At 39.9% G+C, this 22,574-nt stretch overlaps 1 protein-coding gene across 5 annotated transcripts in view; it reads left to right on the top strand.

Annotated features, from left to right (window-relative positions):
* Positions 1–22,574, top strand: part of SPATS2L (spermatogenesis associated serine rich 2 like) — an 83,902-nt gene that overhangs the window by 59,657 nt on the left and 1,671 nt on the right. For all 5 annotated transcript variants that reach the window (XM_064451924.1, XM_064451925.1, XM_064451927.1 and 2 more), the window contains 6 exons: positions 1,323–1,523; positions 1,921–2,056; positions 14,215–14,273; positions 17,633–17,742; positions 18,296–18,398; positions 21,426–21,646. In XM_064451924.1, coding sequence (XP_064307994.1) covers positions 1,323–1,523; positions 1,921–2,056; positions 14,215–14,273; positions 17,633–17,742; positions 18,296–18,398; positions 21,426–21,646 — 830 coding nt within the window. The remainder of the gene's footprint in view (positions 1–1,322; positions 1,524–1,920; positions 2,057–14,214; positions 14,274–17,632; positions 17,743–18,295; positions 18,399–21,425; positions 21,647–22,574) is intronic.

Raw genomic sequence — 22,574 nt, 5'->3', positions numbered from 1 at the left:
ATGTGTAGTAGCATGTGCGTAGAGGCTATGTGTAGTCTCTGTGTGAGACTGGTAATCTGCATTGAACCTTTGATATGTTCAGAGCGCTGTATACCTGGTGTTTCTTGCTTTCACAGATACACAGGTTTCTTTAACTTCTTTAGCTATTTTCTTAGATACTGTTTTATGTAAGATGATACTTCTGCTTGCAAAAGCTGTTTTAGATATTTGGGCACTAATGTTCCTCCTTGTTCCTTTGGCATTATATGATTGCCATGAAAACATACCAAGATGTACGTTACACCCATCCAAGAGCCCAGCCAGGGCACAAAGAAGTCACTAGTTGATATCTTGGAGCTGTCCAAGTGGTATCCCTGAGTCCCAGCAGTGTTAATCCCACTCCATTGGCTATAATCCCATTGTTAATCTGACAAGCCCCTTTTTCCAGACACTACACAACATCAGTTCAATGAAGTGATGCAAAAAGAGCATCTTCAGAACAAATTATCATTAATTCATCAAAGCGAACACAAAGATTAGAAAAATGAGTTAGCACAACAAATTCTTTTCTATACATGTTTCCTTAACTAAAATTCACAGTGGCAGTAATAGCTGGCCCTTCCTGTCAGTTTTCATAGCCATTCTTTGTCTGTTTGTCCCTCCGTCATGATGCTGATATCCCTTTGGAGTCTTGGAAGGAGTAAACCAGGTCATCTTGTGGCAGCCAAACAGGCTCAGGCATTGTTATCTTATCCCTCTGAAGCTGTTGAACCCAGGAGCCTAATCTTTGACATTTTTCATTTCCTGCTTGGTCCCTCTTAGCAGCTGCTTTTGATAGAAATCTGTAGTAAGGTAAGTATTTCAGGTAGGAATGTTTAATCAGTGCTTGTAAAATGCTGAGTAAATGATGAACACTTTTTGTGTGTGTCTGAGATGTAGGAGATACAGATATAGATATATATGTATCAACATTAAAGTTTCATGCTTTCCATAGCTGACTTCCTCTCTAGTTCTGTTCTCTAATACTTGGGCAAAGATTACAATTGGTAGTATGCTTTCTATGTTATTTTTTCATATCGGCATGGAATAGTTTATTTTTTTAATGGGTTTTTCTTTTTAGACTGTTGAAATATAGATGTGTTCAGATTGGTGTTTAATAACCAAAACCATTTTGTTCTGTCATTGCTTTCCAGGGTTCTGTAGAATGCATGCCAGTGGAAAAAAAAAACTTGGGTTTTCCAGTGGATAAACATAAAGTTATTCAGACTCAACAGGCTCAATAAGGCTTCATATCTATCTTAATCTTATAGCTCCCTGTTTTCTACCTTAATGTTTTCTTGCAGATAAAGAAAGAGAACACCAGAGAGTATCTGTGGAATTAAACCCAAAGACTATGAATGGAGTAGAACAGCATGAGTCTCTTCAGTCATCAGTTCAACTCCAGTGTAACCTAGGCAGGCCAAAGTCAAAATCTTCCTCAGTTAAATCATCCAATGCTACAACCCAACCTGAAACAAAGACAGATGACTCAGTCAAAAAAAGAGGTAAATTGGATCCCTGGTTGCTGTTTGCTGAAGTGATCAGACAGCTGAGGCCTCTAGGGAATAAAATGTAAAGTGAGAGCAGAATCACGTTCAGCATAATAAAAATTAGTAGAACAATTTATGGTCTATTTAAGATATTTAATGAGATTTCAAATAAATAATTTGAATTAATATTGCTCTTTTAACGTTGATTTGGGGAACGAATATGAGCAAACATGTTTAGAAACTGAAGAGTACCATGGAAGGACTATGGAAAATTGGATTTATGGATTTAGTGGGTAACCACTTGATCCTAATCTGGGCAAATAACAGGTTGAACTAACTAGTTCTTCTCCCTCATTCAGAAAAGCCAAAACCAGCTTTCTGACTTTTGTGCTATTTTTGTTTTCTATTTTAGGCCCGAACATTGAAAAATCAGTAAAAGACTTGCAGCGTTGCACGGTTTCTCTAACCAGATATCGTATGATGATCAAAGAGGAAGTGGATAATTCAGTGAAGAAGATCAAAGCTGCTTTTGCAGAATTACACAGCTGGTAGGTAAATCTGCTTGAGACATCCATCAGCACCACCTGAGAAAAGAGGGGCGCATTAGTGGGGAGGGGCCACTTCATTGGTGGGGCCCACATTGTTGCTGGGGAGGGGCTACTTACACCCTGTTTGTTTGCAGCATTTGGTTTCATCAAAAGAATACTTCTTGGTTGGTGATGATGGCACCATGTAATATATGCATAAGTGTACATTTACATATGTACATAAAGATAAAGGGGGACAAAACTACAGTTCTTTGGAAAAAATCTCACTATGGTTTTTTCTTTTTCCCCTAAGTGATCCATCATAACCTAGTTCTTTTGTATCAAGTTCAGTGTCAGCGTATCTGAGAGTATGAAAGCTCTTCCAAAAATCCAGTCTATGGGGTTTTCTGAAGTCTCTTTTAACTTCTTTAAATCTCTTCTTTTTATACTTCTTCTTTGATCTTTACCTTCTTTGGAAGCCAGTCCTTTACTGTCTCTTCATTTCCCATCATCTTTGTTGCTTATCCCACCATTGTATTTTTTTTCTTTGCCTCATAGTTTCTTCTAACTTTCCCATCTATCACTTAATTTCCAGTTCCCTTCTCTAGTTCATTCTTTTTCCTCATTCTTTTATGTCTTTTTTCTAAATTTTTTCCATTATAATTTTGGTTATTCCTGATCTTCAGCATGTATGTCTATGCCCATTGAAAATTTGTAGCAGAAATAATTGCTGTAGTAACATGTCACATATTTTGTATATACTTGTCATAAAAACGTATTTTCTGGTTAAAGTTTTACCTGGCCTTTTGTTAAGCATATATGTTATATAAAATCTGTGTATTATACAGTGCTAAACAGAAAAAAATTATATTAAACTACTCAACCTTAACTTGTCCACAATATTTGTCAGTATTTTCATGAGCATATCTTATGAAAGTGCTGTAGTACTGGTAGAAGTTTGTTAACTCTGGACTTCAGTGGTGTATTCATTGTCTTCAGTGATGCATCTAAAGTGACGTCAGTGCCACTGGAGCTCTGCTTCTGTATGGGTAGAAAGCCCAAGCGCTACTGAGCTGATTTTGCAGATTCTGTTGCGCTGAGCTGCCATTGTACCTTACTGTCTAGCAGGGAGAACTTTGTTTCTGTCTCTGTACTCCAGTGAATATGGATTGTGATCACCAGTTGTACTGAACTGCGTATTGTTGTCAGGAGTGCTCTGGAGCCAGCATAGTGATGTTTGCTTATGAACTAAAATGCAGTAATTGTATTGTTGGTATAGAAAAACTAAGTAGAGTTCATCAACCCCTTGCACCATTTTTTGGCAGTTCTTAGAGGTGGTTTTGAGTGATTTTTAGAAAACTTAAAATATTTATGGTTTCTGCTAAGACCTTTTCTCTGTGTAAATTCGTAGTTGGGTCTCATTTGCTGTGTAGTTCTCATTAAATTTTTTTTGTCACTTAAAAATATATAATATCCCTTACATGTCTAATCTTGTTTGCAGGTGGTTACAGTCAATTCAGTCGTTAACTGATAGTCGCTGTGGTCATGGAACAGGCTTAGATCTCTGTCATTATCTAAGAATGAAGGGGGAGGTGCTATATTAGTAAATTCAGAACAGAAATTCTTCATTTTTCATGTATTTGTGTTTTAGCTTGAAACACACTGAAGTGTATTGCCTAATGCTAAAATGTGTTACATAATAGGTGAGCTTAATAGAGGAAAAGAGTATCTAAATCCAAGTAGACTTAATGATGAAAAATAGTAGCCTGGAAAACTTCTGAATAGGCTTCATATAACTCTACTTCCTACCAGCTTCAGTGTCTAAATTATTGGAGTGGAGTCTGCCAGAAACTCTAGAATGTAACAGATCTGTGTCTGAATATTGAGGCCTTACAAAGCAATTTCATGCATGACAATAAATTTGCAACAAGGACAGTATAATGTCAGGACGTGTTTATTGGAAATCTCCATGCAGGCTACATTGCTTTGGGCTACTGGTAAGCCTAATATTTAGGGTTTTATTTTCCAAATGAATGAAGGGGAAATCTAGTTTAAACAGTAAAATGCATGACTTAACACCTTATTTGCTAAAATTAAAACAGTTTTGGGATATTTCATATGACCTTGTGGCTTAAACTCTGAAAATGATGGAAAGAGCTGTCTTTAGTGCTTAATTTACAAAAAAAAAAAAAAAAAGTGCTGACAACTGCTGTAGATTCACTGGATTTGGGTAGAAATCACCAGGACCAGTGTTACATGCAGCTTCAGACCTCATAGTCAGCATATTGTATTCCTGGGCTGAATGGTTTAGGTTCTGTTATTTACATGGTAGTTTCCTTGCTTCGAAGTTGAACAAAGCATCACTATTGGTAGCGGGAGGATAAGGTAATTAAGTGAGCACTCAGCCTCTTGCATATTTATTACTTTCCTTGAGCATGGGAATTTTGCTGTGGCACAGTCAACTTGTCTATCAAGAGAAAATGAAGCAATTCAGCTAAACTGTTGCTCCCAGAATGCTATGGAGTAACCAAAAGCAAGGGCATGACAATGGTATCTGGTCTCCTTTGTGATAGTTATTTCAAAGCTTTTTGACAGTTCTTCTCCCAGTTGCTGCTGGAGTATTGACTGGTTGAGATGCACAACAGATAAACATACAACAGCAACTAAGCACTGTCTGTGGTCAGAACTGCAGGGAATACTTGAATGGGCTCAATACTGTAACTTTGGTGGGAGCTTAACTGGTTCCTATTACACACAGCTGTCACCACCTAACGGGTTTTAGTGAAGCTAAATGAAGTCAGAAGCTTTAATCTTGCGTTGCAGCTGAATGCTGAAAGATGTACTACTTTCCTTTGTCTCTCTGGGTTTGTTTTTCTGTTTCTTCCTTCGGCAATAGGATAAAAGACCTTTCTTGTGTTGTTCTTTTTGCATTTACTATCAAGGTCAGAATCACAACTACAATTCAAGAGTCAGTAACCTTTTGGACTTTCTAATAATCTTTTTTTATCTTTCCATTATTTTACCAATCACAGAAAGGATGAAGAGGTGCAAAGATAACATCATGTTATCTTCCTCCTACCTCCAGGTAGCATATGAAACCATTATTATGGAGACAAATGAATAGCACATGTGGCCTAAAATGTCCTGAAAGCTTCAGCAGAAAGATTCACAAGAACTTTTCCTTTTAGGAGCAGAAACTGCTGAGTGATAGTTGCCAGTGGAAGTCCATGTCTCTGTCTGGGTCAGTATTTCACAGCTTGGCCTAACTGATTAAGGGAAGTTACTCTTGAACATGCTTAGTCAGTACTATGCCACTATTTAAAAAGTCACCTATCTGACAAAACAGTGCATATCTCCCTCTCACAATCTCAGAAAAGGAGTGCTATGGAGTAGGTGTGCTGTGAACACCTGTAAATGCTTAGAAAAAGTAATGCAGTGCTTGCTTCCGGATTTAACTTTTCAATGAAATGGGGCCAAAAAACAATCCCAGAAAGATGTTTATTTACAAACACTGCTGTGGGCTCACTTTCTTAAAGAGCCTCCCAGGAGTTACTGCTCACTGGAGTAATTCCCTGCATGCTCAGAACAAGTGATAATTACTTGCTTTTATCCAGTGCTTTTCAAGCCAGAAGACACCAGAGCATTTTACAGGCCATGGGCTGGACCAGGCAGGGTACTTTGCCCCACTCTGTGAGAAGTCTTTTGCAGTCGCATGTGAATTGTGCTTCTGCTGTGACCTAGCACTTTCATCATCCCTGCTTTTGCAGGGCTTTCTATGACGTTGCTTTCCCCAAGACTATGAGCGCTGGGCAGAGCAAGCTGAAGGTCACTGTTTCTCAGACTCCCATGTGCACCTGAAAGTTAAGAGGAAGACGCTTCTTACAGTGCTCCCTGAACCAGTATTTCTCCTTGTTGCATCCAGCTTTGGTGTGTGGTTGTCAGGAATACCTCTGTGTGAGTGAGAACATAAGCTGCTCCACTTATTGCTTGGATGTAAAACATGTCAGAGCATAGCCATGTCTCTCAGTAGTGTAGGGCAAGGAAAAGAAGAATACCAAATAGTGCTTAAGTTGCAGGGGAAGGTCAGAAAAGCTAGATGAACTCCCCTCTCACTAGAGTGCACTTGAGACATTTGTTGCCATGGTTAAAATCCATATGCCATAATTGTGTTTCACTTTTCCACCAAGAGGCTGAATAATGATCCTGGGGATAAAAAGAGAGCCCCAGGAAATCTGAGTGAAATGTGTAGAACACAAAATTAGCCTCATAACCCCTCTTGCCAGAAAATGATTTTCACATATTGGGCATCCACACAGTCATATAGAGAACTAAAAAGAAACATCTGCTACTTGCCCATACAGTCTGCTTCCAACCATGAATGGAAAATAGTCTGTGGAAAATAGTAAGGGCCATGTTTAATTACACTGCGTGCAGAACTGGTCTGAAGAAAGACAAGCCTCCTCTACTCTTTGCATCTCAAACACATTGGTATGTCCAATGCTTTATAAAGAGTATGAAAACCAACACAGTTTTTCTGAGTGAACAAAAAGCACTTGAAAGCTCTACCATAGGCTGGATAAAAAAATTGACTTTGACATAATGCTGGAAAAATTGAGTTTGGCAATACTAACAATTTTAAAATATATTAAAATACATTCAGGGAACAACTAGGAAGCATGTACTCTATATTTGGGGAAGATAAAGCAGTTTTTCTGTTTTCTAAGTTGAAGTCAAAGCAGAGGGGTGGCTGAGTGGGGGAAGAAGCCATTTAAAAGAACATAGTTGTGTCTGTATTAAGTCAGTTGTGGGGTGGTGAGCAACACTGCCAGAACTCACAGTTGAAAAGCAGTGAGTGAAGAGGGTCATCCCCTTAATGGGACCCCTACTTGGCAAACTGTAAAGGTGATGGTTTTCTGCTTCCCATAGCCCAGAGTCAGTGGCACCAGATGAAGAGCTACCTTTCTCTGTTAGTCATGTGGTAGTTTAGAGCATGGGCAGATGGCTGGAAAGGGCAGGACTGGTATTGCTTTACACTAAACAGAGTTCCTGTGCTGTTTCTGTCTGCGTTCCCAGGCAGTTCTCATTAGCTTTCTGTCTGTCTGTCTGCCAGCTGACCTTTGGTAGTCCTTATGCCTCTAAAGCACAGATTTTCAAATCCCCTGGCAGTTGGTTCTGATAGTTGTTTGCCCATCAGTCACACAATCCAGTCCATAACCTTGCCAGTGCAGAGAAGTAGTGGTTTCCCAATCATTCAGGTTTCTTGGGCCCAGCAGGTGCCTGCAAAGACCAGTGCTTTTACTGAGGCCTCTGGGCCCTGCCCCTACTGTCCCGGGGGTCTAGGAGGACCTGATCCATCAGCTCTGGCCTCAGGCTGGCTACTTGCCTGCAGAGGTGCAGCACTTGGGAGAGGGGCTTGTTCTTGCTCTCTTCTCTCAGTCTCCAGCAGTTTGGGATTACCCTTGCTGTGTATTAGTGGAGAGAACAGATGGAGCTCATGAAACTGGGGGGGAGGGTTAGGTTTCAATGAGATACATAATGTCCTACTTCTGGCCCCTTTGTCTTTTACAGATATTGCTTCATCCCCGTATTTTTTACTAAGCTTGCGAAGATGGATTACAGAGGTCAAATCCAAAGGTGGATTACGCTGTCTCTTAGCCTGTTGTTCATACTTTATGGGCTTGTGTCTCCCCTCTTCCCTCCCAGTTGTTCTTAGGTGTGTTTGTCATCCTCAGTAAAACACAAGCATGTGCTTTTTGGAGCCATGCAGGTAGATTGTTTCTTTTCTGCATGTTATTGTGGATGAAGAGTGAATATATCCCTTCTGATATAATTGTTGTCAGACTAAGGAGAAATCTAACTTATTAAACACACATAGGGAATAATTATCTCAAATTTTCAACAGGTGTTAGACTGAAGAGCAAGACTCCTTCTGCTGTCTTTGTGGCCATTTTCCAGGATGCTTTTGGGAAAGTTCCCTCTCCAAAAAACAGGGTCTTGCCAGAGTGTGTTCAGGCTAAAATATATAAAACCAGTAAGATACTCAGGAGTCAGATCAGGACTGAGACTCAAATAGGAAAGAAATACTTTACAAATTTGTGTAAAAATGTGCAGGATGCTAACAAGCCATGGTACAACTCATACAGTTGTTAAAACTCTGCTCAGTAAAACACCAGCGTGGTACACTGCAGAGGGAAGGGTTTCAGTGAAATTTATTTAGTCTGTCTTTCGTTTTTCTGCTTATTGTCAGGCTGTATTTGTGGTCAGAATGAAAATTCATGTAATCTGGTTTGCTGTGTAAACATTGTGCATATGCTACTACAGTGATCAAAAAACAACCTTCAAGCATCATGAGCATTTAAATACTATTGAGCTAATACTGGAAGAATATAATTTTCTGAGACATTGCAAAGTTTGTAATCTAACAGCAGCTTTTCCTACATGTTTGTTAATATAAAGAAAACTTGAAGTATCATTTCTCCAGTTACAAAATAGTATGGCTATTCAGTACCCCTATGAAGCTTGCAGTCACCTGTTACAGGTGATTGGGCTTTATGTTTACATTCTTGCCACATCATTCTAGTTGTTTGTGCTGAAAGTTTGACAGGGACAGTTCTGGTTTTTGGATTGGGGGGGGATTCTTTTGTGAAATACACAACTGGCTTAGAGATTCTTATCAGTTGTCTTTTCACCCCACCAGTGGGTCAGATATGTTCATGCTAGAAGGGATATGGGTACATGAAATAAGGCATAATGCTTAAAGACCAACACTGAGATTATCAGCCCTATCCCATGAATTTGCATGTAATCTCCACTCAGTTATAGCAGAGACCGTGACAGTACTAATGTCCCTCAAACTTGCTTGAGTTTGTCAGCAGATTGTTAACCAGTGCAACTTTAAGGAGCTACTGGGTTCTGTTCCAAAGCCCTCTGACAGAACAAAGTCACTGGAGAATAGTGTATTGTATTTTTTGAAGCCTAAGCTGTCAGACTCCAGCAGTGTCTCACAACTAACTCCTTTCTTCATGAAAAAAGGACTTGAGTTGTACCTCAGTGTTCCAGCATCTCACCCACTGAACCAGACCCCAGAGGCTGCCCATGAAAAAATGGCTCTTTCCCTTTTCCAAATGAAGAGCCCTGCTGCAGTCAGTCAGAATGCCACAGCTGACTGTCTTCCTCAGTCTCCAAAATAACATTCATATGCAAACTGTGCATAAAGTCGGTTGAGGGGAGAGTGAAGCTTATTAAACACCTTAAGGAGAAAATTGGTATTTTGGGGGGCTTAAGAGCATTTTGAAAGGACTCATTTGAATTACACTCTTAACAGTAACCTCTGTGGCTTACCTTTATGAGTTGTGTCAGCATGTTTGCCCCCATGTCAGATTGGTCTTTTTATTTCCCCGTCTCTTCAGGCACAATAGGTTTATCATAATGCCTAGAAGAGGCAGAAGAAAGAGAAGATTCTGGTCATCTGGAACCCCTCTGATTCTCATCAGTAAAGCTATAACTCAGCCAGCCTGGCAATCTGAAGCAGCTTTTCTGAAGAGGCACTAATAACTTTCATCATTTTAGTGGGATTTTGAGGTGTTGCAGCTGACTGAAAATATCTTTTTCACTGTCCAAGTGCTAAATTTCATGCAGTAAACTAGAGGAAGATTAATTTGTTTCCACTAATGTCAGAACAAATTCTGAATTTGTTCTGAGTATGAAACTGTGAAACGAGGCAGCTGTCAGTATAATTTACCCCTATCGTTGCTGTGCTGGCAGCTCATTGCAGCTTGGTGTTTGCAGCTCTTTTCCAATTGTATACTAGTGTGAATTCTGCCAGCCTGCGTAAGTCCAAGGCACGAGTACTCTCCATTTGACCAGGAATAGGACACATGCTCTTGCCTTCAGAATTGTTCCAGCAAAATGAATCCTAGAGAGCTGCTCTCTCTCCTGCTACATCTCATATCTCTACAGCACAAGCACTGGCTGTGTCCTGGCCCCATTTGCATGTCTTCTACATTAAGCCTTTGCCTTGCTGTGTTCCTTCAAAAAAATTGTCTCCTTCCTGAACCCCACCTCAAAATTTCATCCGGATTAAAATGAAACAGTGCTGAATCTTGCGCTCCCAACTACAGATATTCATCTGCAGTGAACAGTGATACAAAGCTGATAGCTTGAGTTTGGTACCCAGACCCTGATCCTGAAAAAGTGAGGGGTAAGAGAAGAACAGAATCAGTCCTTTCAGAAGAGAGGTGTTGCAAGGGGAGACAGAAAAGAAAAAGGTAGTAGTATTACTCTGTTTTGGCTCCAGCATCAGCCATGCAGTACAAGACTCACTCGATTCAGATATGTCCTTGAGCCTGGTCAATGGGAGAGGGAATTTGAGTCCCAGTATTTGCTTCAGTAAGTATTAAAAATGTATCATAAAAACCTGAATACTTATAGCAGAACTGGCAAATACTGCTACAGCAGGGGATCCTGCAGACTGATGATTAGGCATGGATTCAGGTACACTGAGAAAGGGAGGTGGCAGTACTGAGTTGTGTGTTTGTCACAGCAGTCTCAAATGGTATATGGAATATACTCAATAGGAATATACTTAAGTGCTGATGTTGGAGGGAAGGAGAAGGGATGGCTGAAGCCTGATAGAATGTTAGCGCTGGGAGTAATCAGATAAATTGATAAGGGTAGGTATGACCTCTCCAGAACCTCAGCTAAAGAAGCATGTTTATGATTTTAACCCTGGTTCCTAACATCTACAGAAGACCCAAGGCTCTAGCATAACTAGAGAGAAAGGAGTTAGCAGAATGTTTTCCCTGAGGTGTCTGTAGATCTGAAATGCATTCTGTGCCTTGCTCTGCTAGAGCCCAGATCTGGTGATACATGAGTGTGCAGAAAGATCCTCTAGCACCCAATATCCAGGTCTCCACAGCACACCAATGGCTGCAGGCTGTGCACTGGAGTGTACCAGCTTGATAGAACATTTTGGTATCAAGTGGAAACTGAGAAGCATTGAAAGAAAATGCATTCCCAGGAGGCATTGCTGAGCTGAGCTTGGAGCAGTTCTCAAAATGCTAGCACTGTGGTCTGATCATGATCATTCTGTTGAGGCCAAGTAGGGCATTATTCCAGAAAATACATTAAAAGTAGTTAAACTCATGAGTTAAGCTGTTCAGCTTAAGTGGCTCCCTGAGCTTCATGTGAAAACAGTGGGATCTTAGCAGGAACAAAAGACAAGATTTGATCCATTGAGTTTTCCATGGTGTTCTTGTCCTTTCTCCTTCTATATCTGTTAGCATTTAGTGTTCTCTTTGTATTTGTGTTTCGTCTTTTTTTTCTGATCCAGATTTCCAGCTTTCTGTAACTTCTGTTTATTTGTAAGTTTGCCAAGTTCTTGATGGAGGAGTTTGTCAGTTTTGCACTGAAGTGCTTTATATGAATAGAAAGTAAAAAAAAATTGATTCTTACTCTGTTTCCTTAATAATTGACCCTTATGTGAACTAAGAAGAAACGTAGCATTTCCTAGCACTGGTTGGCCTATGACATTCCTAAGGAAACATTAACTTCCCCCATTATTCCATGACATATGGTAGTTCATGATTTCCAAGCTGAGAAATTCCAGATGAGAATTAGTACATTCCTTTCCTTTCATTGAGAGAGAGACCACGTCCTCAGCTGGCATAAGTTACTACAGCTGCGTTGTTTTCAGGGAAGGGCAACCCCATGAAGATCAGTCTGTTAAAGAAACTTAGTTTATCACATTAGTCTCATATTGACAAAGACACCAAACACTTTTTCTTTTATTTTTTTCTTTAGTTTTCCCAATGTTAGTTTGTAGATACAAGGGAGGTACTTCAGGTGGTTTTTCTCCTTCAAATTCATCAGAGTAGTGGCCTCTACAGCTACAGCATCCAAACACTTTCCTGAAATGTTCATCAGGGACCACACTAAAACATTAGGAGTGGAAATCCGCCTAGTAACAGATGAGATCTGACTATAAAATATGATAAATTTAGAACTGCTATGGCCTTGTTCTTATTCTGGTATTAAAAGTGGTTTTGTTTGGCATGAAAATAAAATGTTAGGGGCCATGCAGTTTAGCAAGGATCTGTTGGACCGGGGAGAGGACAGTCATGGAATGAACAGTGCCAAAACACAGTTCTGATGAGCTCTGTTGTTGTGAGCTTGTTCCTCAAATATTTTTTCCAGCCAAAAGTTTATGTTTATATAACATATGTAGTACACTAGGGAGGCACTTTTGTAACAGAGACAGCAAAAGTGAAAATGTGAAGACCCTTTAAATTTAGGCAAAAATACGTAGGACCATTAAAATATCTTTTTTTGTGGAGGGTAAAAACAGGTGAGAACTTTCAAGAATCATTTCGGCCACCTGCTGTGAAAGCCAAGGAAGTTTATTATACCATGTAGTGTTAAAAGCTAATTGAAAATAGATTAATTCTTAAAAGCTATCACTACTTAGATTAGCAAGCTGGAATCATCACCTGCCTGTTTGGAGTCCAAGCTTAATGCTTATGCCTGGAGAATATTGAGGGCCAAGTGGAACAAGTGTGTCATTTCATTGTAAGAGTATGCCTCTTACCTGATTTGCTCTACTGTAAAAAACCCTGCTGTTCATTTCCTCTGATGTGTAGGTCACACAAAATTGATCTGGCAGGCCAAAACAATTTTTTCAGTCTTGTTTATATGTATGAAACAGAAAAACATGTTATGCTGCAATTTTAATGTCTTGCTGCATCTGTGCCATCAGCCAACCTGCCTCTGTCCTTCTTGTTGGCTGTTCGGAGGCAGTGTGAAGGTAGTAGCCTCTCCTCTAAGGGTGGCATGGTTGATTGGTAAAACCCGAGGGTAGGGCTCTGCAGAACTTCTGTTGCACACCTCCTGTATGACCCTGGTTAATTTATGGGAAGATTTCAAGGAAGGCTGCATGGCACTTGAACATACTCTAGCTGGTAAATTTCTGGTTGAGCCCACTGTAACCTGCCATGTGTTCCTCACACTGCCCACTCCCTAATCTTCCCTTGTTTTAGTTAACAACCCGTCAGTTCTCTCCTCTGCAAGTCTTTGCTGCCCACTGAACTCTGTAGGATATTTCCCTTCTTGCTAAGGGCATTCTAGACAAATGTTTTGTTGTTGAGTTAATGTCTTCCCTCTGATGGAGGCTAGCTCACATAAAACTCAGTGTCTTCACGGGGTATGGGTACAAAAGCTTACGTTTAAGGATGATTTTACTGAAAGTGTTGAGAACTCCGCTCTTCCCTTGAGTGTGTGCCTGGATTTACTCCTGGTGTTTGACCTATGTTTTGCAATTTCCCCCCAGCTGATGAGTTTAGTCACTTACACAAACACAAAAATTAACATTGGTGGTGTTTATTAAATATGAACGTGACTAAGAATAATCTAGTGAGGGGAAAATGGAGTGGTACACCAGAGCACTATGCACTGGAGAGCATTCTGCAGTGGTGTTATTTCGCTGAACAATGTTGCTGTGTTGATGATGTGAACAATTTACCAGACCCACTTGATCAGTTTCCACTTTGACAGCTTCAAAACACTGTCAGGGATGGCTCACCAGAGATTTGTAAAAGGAGAGGCACACAAGGCTTTTAGGAAGGCCAGGTAAAAGTGGAACAACACCTCCCCAGTCCTGGAGAAGATGGGGGGCAAGGAAGCTGACCTCTGATGTGGAGATACATTAATGCTTATTTATATCACAAACCATTCTCTTGTTTACCCTGACATATTTTGCAATATCTCTATTTAAGGAAGAGAAGGATCTCTTTCCACAGAGCTTTGCACTGAGAGCTAAGCTGTATTAACCTGGGTAGCAGCAATGGTATATCTGGCTTAATTAGGAATGAGACTGTTTAGTCATTTGAGGACTGCTGTGCCTAGGCAGAGCTGAAGAGGTAAATCAGAGTGAATTCCACATCTGTGCAGACACATGGACAAGCCAATGAGATATTTGTGTAAATGAGCATACACTGATTATCACTAATTTTTTGTAGTCAGTTTGCCTAGTTGTTTCTTCAGCTTCTATTTTTTAAGCCTTATTAATTTCAAAACTGCCCATAACTAAGGTCTGAATCCTTTGTGTAATAATAGCTTCTGATCATGATAGAGTCCTAGCATGGATTAAATTGTGGTTTTATTCTTTCTTTTTCTTCCTTTTTTAGCATCGTAGACAAAGAAGTGTCATTAATGGCAGAAATTGATAAAGTTAAAGAAGAAGCCAGTAAGTAAAAAAATACCCAGGGAACTTTTGAAATAGTCGTGGAAGCATTTGTTTTCTGTGGCAGAAAATTACACAGTACATAAATTTGGTTAGGAGCATTCCAGCATATTTTATTGTATATATATACAACCAAATAAGTCTTTGATGTTCCAGGATAGTTTCTGTAGTTTCTATCTATAAAGATTGTACATCAGAATTTCAATATTGTGAAATTAAGGTAAACCAAAAGTTCATATGAAGTTAGATTTAAATTATTTATTGCTTCTGCTTACTTATCAGCTTTTTTTTATTTCTATGGTTTGTCAGTTACTTCATTTCCATTTCTTAATCACTGTTTGCTTGCTTATATTATATATATGAGTTAGAACACTGGAAATTACTAGGGGAATAGGTTATTGTGTGGCCTTGCACAGCTGTAAGGGATAGTGATCAAGCTTATGAATTAGAACAATAACAAAATCAAAAAACAGCTGTTTACTGGAATCTGTTTTCATAATAATCTGTGGGAGTTGATCTGATTCCAGGCTTTCATGTCGTCTCTGTTTTTTGCAAAGGTAAGGTATATATATTCTGGTTTGGGGGGAAAAAGAGCAAGATGAGCAGTGTGTTAGGGTACCACAATATCTGTCTTATGCCCCAGCTGAGATATGGTGTTCATGGCCCAGTAATCAAGGGGATGTGTTTCAACAAAAAACACTAAGCAAGAAACCGAAGAATAACCAAAGTATTGTTAGAATTATATTTTGCCTGGCAGATGAAAATATCAGTGCTATGTATGCATACAATCCTTTTATTGGTTTGTGAATTTAAGGTCCTTCCAAGGAGGGTCACAAATATATGTAACATTCTTGAATGCTTCATTTGCATTTAGAACTCTCAGTTCACAAATGTAAACCAGTTAAATTCTTCTTAAAAAAAAAATAATCTAAATCCTCCATTGCTAACTAAGTCTCTTGCAGTTGTATATGCATGGAAACTAAAAGGTATGGGTTGTTACAGCAAAGATTGGCATTAGTTTGTGTTTGGAATTGTGTCTGCTAACTTTTCTGGTAGTAACACAAAATAGATGTGGATTTGGAGTTCTGTGTTTTTCTGGGGAGTTGTGGATGGAAACATATCGGTATCTTTTTGGTTACCTGTAGAGACCAGGTAGCCATCGTCACCTACAGGGCATGCACTCACTCCCAGGAAAACTAATGGTAAAATTCCCATTGATATCAGCAGACCTGGATCTAAGTCCTAACTGCATAAACAAAAACATATTTTGAAAATCCACCGTCCGGGACTGATGGTATCATAGGACCCCTTCATTAATCCTGGCCAGATATAAGTAGTAACTTTTGTGGAAAGTAAACCTAATCCTTATCTACAGGCTCACGAAGTGCTGCATTTGCACATGGCAGGATCCGTTTCCCTGCTTTCATGCCGACTCCACATGTGACACTGGATGGCCCCTGTACCTGTCTTTAACAGTGTAGTTTCTGCTGTCTCAAGGCTGTTGTAGGCTTGTAAAGTGCCTTCAGAACTTTAGGCAGAAGTTGTTATAGGACTGTAACATGCTAACCAAGATTTACATTATTATTTATTTTCACATCTCTTTGCTGCATTGGAGGACTATTTTACAGTGGGTAATCTTACTCTTACTGTCAATACTGGGAAAATTTCCAAATATGATAATTTCAATTAAAAAAAAACAAAACGGGTATTTGGCTGGCATCTCACACGGAAATAGGTTCCAGTATGAGGTGAGATCGTATGGTTTGGGCAGTCACTTCAGCAAAAGGGATGCTGACCTTGGGGAGTAACGATATTAGCATTACCTAAAATAAGCAATAAAGTAGAACTGTTGGACAAAGCAAAAAGAACTAGTAAACTGTTCATTTAATCTGATAAAAGTTACTCACTTGTAGACCATATTCCACAAAAATGAAATTAAAAGATCAGCTAGAGAGAGACATACACACCTGTTCTTAGCATAAGTAATAGCATAGGCACAAATTTACCAATGGGGCTAAAAGAACTGTAGACACCCTCTGCCTTCCCTGCCCTGTATGACACCTGCTTCTCTATCATACGGTTTGGTTGCTCCCACACAGCTGTACAGCCGCAGCTCTGTCCCCCTGTGCCTGCTGGACCATGCTGTACTTGGTGAAACACTGGAACGAGTAACCCAGGGAGGTGGTAGATGCCCCATCCCTGGCAACATTTCAAGGTCAGGGTGGAGCTCTGAGCAACCTGATATAGTTGAAGTTGTTCCTGCTCACTGCAGGGGGGGTGGACTAGATGACCTCCAAAGGTCTCTTCCAACCTAAACTATTCTATCATTCTGTAATACTTTCAAAAGAAGGTGCCATCTGATTAAATAAATTATAATGGGTTGAGAAATAAACTCTCTGTGAAATATCATTAATTCTCACCCCTAAAAATGGCATTACAAGGTATAAGCCTGTTAGGTGGCTTGCCAAGTCTGCTCTGGAAATTTGTGGCAAAAGAAGACAAAGCAGCTAAAGTCTCCACAGCTGTAATGGAGTCTGGCCTTAGGATAGTTTACAACAACTACCACTCACCCTGCATGTAGACATAAGCTCTACTCAAAAGACTATGATTGTTATTATTTTACATTTATATACTATCTTTCCTTTTTGCCATAACTGTGGATCCCACCAGCCAATTCATCAGTTGTTGCTTTTACATTGAGTCACCACATAGGTAACAGTTTGCATATATTTAATTTTCCACCAAAGTTGTAATGTTTTAATATCCTTCATGTAAGTGGACTGCTGCTTTGTGGTTCAGAGTTAATCTTTTCCTATAAGAACATAACTATTCACTCCTTACGTATAGAATATATACCAGGCGGGAAGCAGTGAATATTTAGTATTTTTTCATGAAGACTTTCGCCTTTGTAATACTGCTTTGCTGTAGAATTGGCAACTGTGTACATTCTGTACTTGAAAGCAAAATTGATAAAATATAGCAAGTCAACAGGCTGTTGACTCAGTGTAATGCTTCTTTCCATGTCTCCATGGAAGTCTCCCTGGTTTTGTGCTTAAAAATAAAACACTAGAAAACTCAGAACAACATGTCTCTGCCCCTGTTTCTCTAAATGTTGAAGGATTGGTTTAACTTTGGTTTTTGACAGCTATCCCATTTCCAGATCTTTTTCAACATCAGTTCAGTTAAATATGCTGATTGACTTAATCTATGCAAGCAGCATACTGGAAGTCCAGTTGCAGTTGGGGGTCTGAGATGTGTGTATTTGTCTCACATGTGATGTACAGTGTTAATGCCCAAAGAGTAATGAATTACAGAGCAATTTACCTTCCTAGCATTAATTAATGACTATTGGTATTTGGCAGTGGAAATCCTGACTGCTCGGCAGAAAAAAGCTGAGGAGCTGAAGAGACTGACGGACCTAGCCAGTCAGATGGCTGAAGCACAACTGTCTGAACTCAGGGCTGAAATTAAGGTCAGGCATTCACTTTTGCTTGGGTATTTTAGCCATTTGTATAAATCCAAGAAAGAGCTGTCAGGTTAATGTGCCCAGGCTGTGCATTCCTTCTATGGCTCAAAGGGTAACTAGCTTTCTATGGGGAAAGCATACCTTCCTAAAGCGTTATAGCACCTCTGAGCAGTGAACCAAGACACTGTCAGAGAAGCATAAGCTATCCCCTCTTAAGTGGAGCAGTGGGGAGTTTTGCTGTTTGTGTATGATTTATCAGACCCAGTTAACAAGTAAATCTGATAGCTTCAGGTTCAGTGATCAAGTGCTTATACTGCAATGAAATGACCCACTTCCCAAGTGCAGGAGTGATCCACCCATTGCTGAGCTGTGAGACATGTAATTTGGTAAGGATGGGAAAATACTTGGTTCTGCATAGAGACCCTGTGTACAGGGCAGGGTCAAGAGTTTGCTGAGTCTTAAAAGTGAACTTAGGATAAGCATTGATTGGTTTCTATACCATCCATATAGTCTTTTGCTCAGAATGCCAATTGCTGTTAACTTGTCTGTATTGTTGCAGCACTTTGTGAGTGAACGGAAATATGATGAAGAGCTGGGCAGGTCTGCCAGATTTTCCTGCGATACAGAACAGCTGAAGACCCAAATTCAGCTCTGTGGAGAAAGTAAGTGCTGGTGATTTCTCACACCAAAGTTCTCAGAACATAGTGTTCCACATACCTATTCAGGAAATGCCATCAGAAAGAATGGCATGTGTACTGCCAGCCTGTGTGTGCCGGACATGAGTGGTATATCTGGATGCAGCAGGCTTGCCTAACATGCACAAGTCAACTTTGCATGTTAGACTCTGTACATGTGCTGCACAGTCCACCTGCATGTGCACAGTGCCCTCTTTGTCAGAGATTTCCAGGGTATTGCTCAGATTAGTTGGAGTTTTCCATCTGAACAGGATTTCCAAGTGGAACTAAAAGTCAGATGGGGGACCGCTAAAATTCAGTAATTTATGAACAACTAGTCAACTGGAAACTTCTCTGTGTGAGCATAATGTTATGAGACCAATTCAAATCTCTCCTGCTAGGAAGTAACTCCCCAGCTTTATAATAGTATTCTGTGGGTTTTTCAGGAGCTAAAGGTAGTCCCAAATGTTCCTGTTTCCAAATCATCTGCCCTTCTACTTGGAAATTCAGGTTCATTTTCTGCTCCAAGTATCATATCCCTGTTGCAAAATAGGAGATAGCCTGTTTCTCATCTCTGTCATGTTTTTTTTCCCTAAAAAAAGTAAATGCTTTGCCCCAAATGTTCTGCTGTCCCATGAGATCCCATCAGTACCATCTACTCAGGAGAAAAACTGTTAACACAGTACTGAACTAGTGCATCCTGGAGGAAGAAAAACAATTTCAGGAAGAAAAATAATTAACATTTTTAAGGAGTTACTAGAAATAGGGAAAAAAAATGTCACACAGTCTGCCAGTACAGTCTTCTGACTGCATAGCTAAAGAACTGACTCCTTTGAGGCGTAACCAGTTCAATTCACTAGACCGTAAGAATTGCTTTTGCAGAACACTTTGAAGATCCATCTAACCCCATATCCTGTTTCTCACTGAAGCCAACCCAGGATGTTTCAAAGGAAGGCATAAGCTTCCTAGTAATGCATCTAATTGTTCACTGTCACCTCATAGACCCTATCTCATACCCTGAAGCTTAAGAGATTGAAATTCTGTAAAGATTATCCTGGCTAATATAACCACAGCTGCTATTGATACAACTATAGACTATTTTTCTATAAACTCATTGAACTACTTTCCTAAATAACTTCCAGCTGCAGTTAATTCTGCAAGGTAATTATTTATACCTCATTTCAGTAGGGCATTACTTAAGCATGGTTTGATGCAGACCTGTTGAGATCAGGTCAGTGAAGTCAAAAGAACAGCTATTAGCCAGGAAGCAGTGTCACCTTACAGATGACTGACAGTGCACTGGCTGTCTGAGGAACTTAGCTCTAATCTGCCCTCAGTGACCTTAGATGAGCAACTGATGCTGTTGGCATGTCTTTGATAAGAGCTCTTCAGTGCAAAAGATGTTTCTTTTTGGAGCATCTCACAATGAGGCCCCATACCTTGCTAGGAGGCGCAAATACTCCTCAGACAGAGATTATACCAGGCCTATAGCTAAGAACAGCCACTCTTGAGGGCTTTAACAAAAACAATAACCAAAACCACAGAACTTGTGCAAAGAATGCCTGACAGTGGGCTGTACGCCTTCCTTGTACATCTTTTTTGTTAAAAATATATTTTTATGACAAGCACCTGGATTTTTATATGGGCTTCCATGTGCAGCAGTCTGTTTTAGACAAGAGAGAGCAGTAGAATTCAGTGACAGCTGGGCTCACTGAACTTAGGACAGAAAATTCAGTTCATTGTGCAGATCATTGTGTTGGTTTTCTACCTAGTGGGGGAAATAGCTGATGTTGGTGTAAGTGAATAAGAGCCTCAAAAAACCTAAAAGATGATGCTCAGTTGATACAATTGTTCCGCATCTTTCTCTGTACAAAAAGTGGAAAAATAGAAATACCTCTTCAATAAAACAACACGTGTCTCATTGAACTGAGCCTCTGGTTTGTCATCTGCACCAGAAGGAAAGAGGAAAATTCCATAATCACAAAAATCAGAACAGCAGATTAAGATCAAGAACTTTACTTCAATAGCTTCAGAGTCGTCTTTGGGACTGACAAGGGGCCATTGCACAGAAGCAGGCAGCTTGAAGAGCTTGTGGAAATGCAGAGAGGTAGGAATCAAGGGTTTGTTCGGTGCACTTCACATCCAGACATGGAAGTGAATAAGAGATCAGGCAGTCTCAAAATACTAAGAAGTACAGAGCAGGAATATACTGAGATGAGCAATAATGGTTCCTGACGGTGCTGACTGTTGTGATCTACATGAAGTGAATTAGTGCACTGCATTCAGTTCCAGTTTTTATAGATATTCATGGTACAGAAGAACCTTTGTTAACCACCTCTTTAGCGACAAATGAGCAACATGCACTAGACTTTTTTTTTTTCTTAAAAAATACTTAAACATACTAAGGAAGCTCTCATGGCTGTTACCTGTGTTGTAGCTGTGTATAGGCAGCAAACGTAAGCCTCTTCAGCCTCCCATGATAAAAGAATAATTTGGAATCGAATTTAGTCTATGGTGTCTGCAGGCACTACTTCCTTTGGCCTCAAGCAGTCAAGAGAGTTGCTGGCGTACCGCTCGTTTCCTTCCCATGTTTCTTCCTTTGTTGCCTGAAGACTCCCCCTAGGAGCATTATTGATAGGACAGCAGCGCGTGGGGCAGTCCTGACAGCACATGTGTTCAGCTCAACTGGTTAAAAGTTCACCAGCAAACCGACAGGTGCAATGAATTTTGAAAAGTTTTCTTGGATTACCAAAGCCTACCCTTCTGCCAGGCTCCTTCCAGTTTTAGCGCAGTTCCACCACATTGACTCTGTTGTTTCCAGAAGTGCTTCAGGTGAGGCAGTTTCACAGAAGTAAAACACTATGGCCTAATTCCAACCCAATTTATCTAGCTTACTTCATTATTTAAAGTAAGGCTGGAACAATCCTACCAGAATTAACTGTAAGCAGGGTAAGAATACAGCCTTATGTTTAGATGTTGATCATATAACTGCTAACACAGAAATTTTTTTTATAGTTTCTCACCCAAAGAACAACTATTCCTCAAGAACACCATGTAGTTCAGTGCTGTCTTCAATGACCTCACATGCAACAACTGGCAAGCAAAATACGCACACCCGAAAGTCCTCTAGTAATGCCAAGAACTCTGATAATAAAACAGCCAGCACTAAAGTACAAAGTCATCATTCTTCCAATCCTACAGAATCTTCTTCCCAAGGAATTCTGACAAACAAGCAGGTAAGTAAATTATTTTTAAAATTTCAGAAAAAGATGCAGCATTGAAAGTTGCTAAAATAAAATGAAATACTGGTTTGCAGTCTGTATACTGCATTAATAATTTTCGAAAATATGCAAGTATATGTTTTCCAACTTCATTTTCAAGGCAGTGTGAACATACAAAGTGGAACTACCAGAAATGCGTACCAGCAAATACTGCTGTGTGGTGTTCCAAAATGACTAGTGGCAATAGACTGAAAAATTTTTAAAAACCCTCCATAATAGCCAATTGCCCTACATGCTACAATGGAGAAACATTTATTCCTGATCCTTGACAAATGATCTGTTGATGTGCTGTTGAAGCATGATTATTAGATAGACTTTGAAAGTGGAATCCTGCCACGTTTAAAAGCATATTATTTCAGAAGCTGAATAATACAGCATATAGTATTGTGCTATACTGGTAGCTATTTCACTGTAAGAGCACCTTAGAATGTCCTTGTACTGTTGTGCTTAGGTAAAGCCGCCACTGAAGCTGGTCTGGATTTTGTAGGCTCAGGTAGGTGCCTGCAGAGAAACGTAGGAGCATTATGTAATGTCAGTGCATGTATGGAATCAACTGCCCTGGCAGTCATGCAAATAAAGCAATTCAGCCGCTTCCCATGAAGGATCAAAGCTTCCTCTGAGTAAGCTACCACAGTGGACATCTCTCCCACCACGTGGATTCTAAACTTGACTTTAATTTACATGCAAATTTCTGTTCTTCCTGCAGTCTTACTGTAGTATTTACACAATACTTTCCTAGGAAAGGTATTTTTGAGATTTTGGAAAAAATAAGTCAGTATCAAGTTCTTCAGTGCTTCTTAACTGCTGCTGTTGAGATGTCTAGTATTTCATCCCCTTTTCTGTATTCTCTTGAATCATGGCAGATTTTAACTTGCCATCAGTG

The sequence above is a fragment of the Phalacrocorax carbo genome, chromosome 5, assembly GCF_963921805.1.
Source record: "Phalacrocorax carbo chromosome 5, bPhaCar2.1, whole genome shotgun sequence".
In the NCBI taxonomy this organism is placed as follows: Eukaryota; Metazoa; Chordata; class Aves; order Suliformes; family Phalacrocoracidae; genus Phalacrocorax; species Phalacrocorax carbo.
This window is presented reverse-complemented; position numbering and strand designations above follow the sequence as displayed.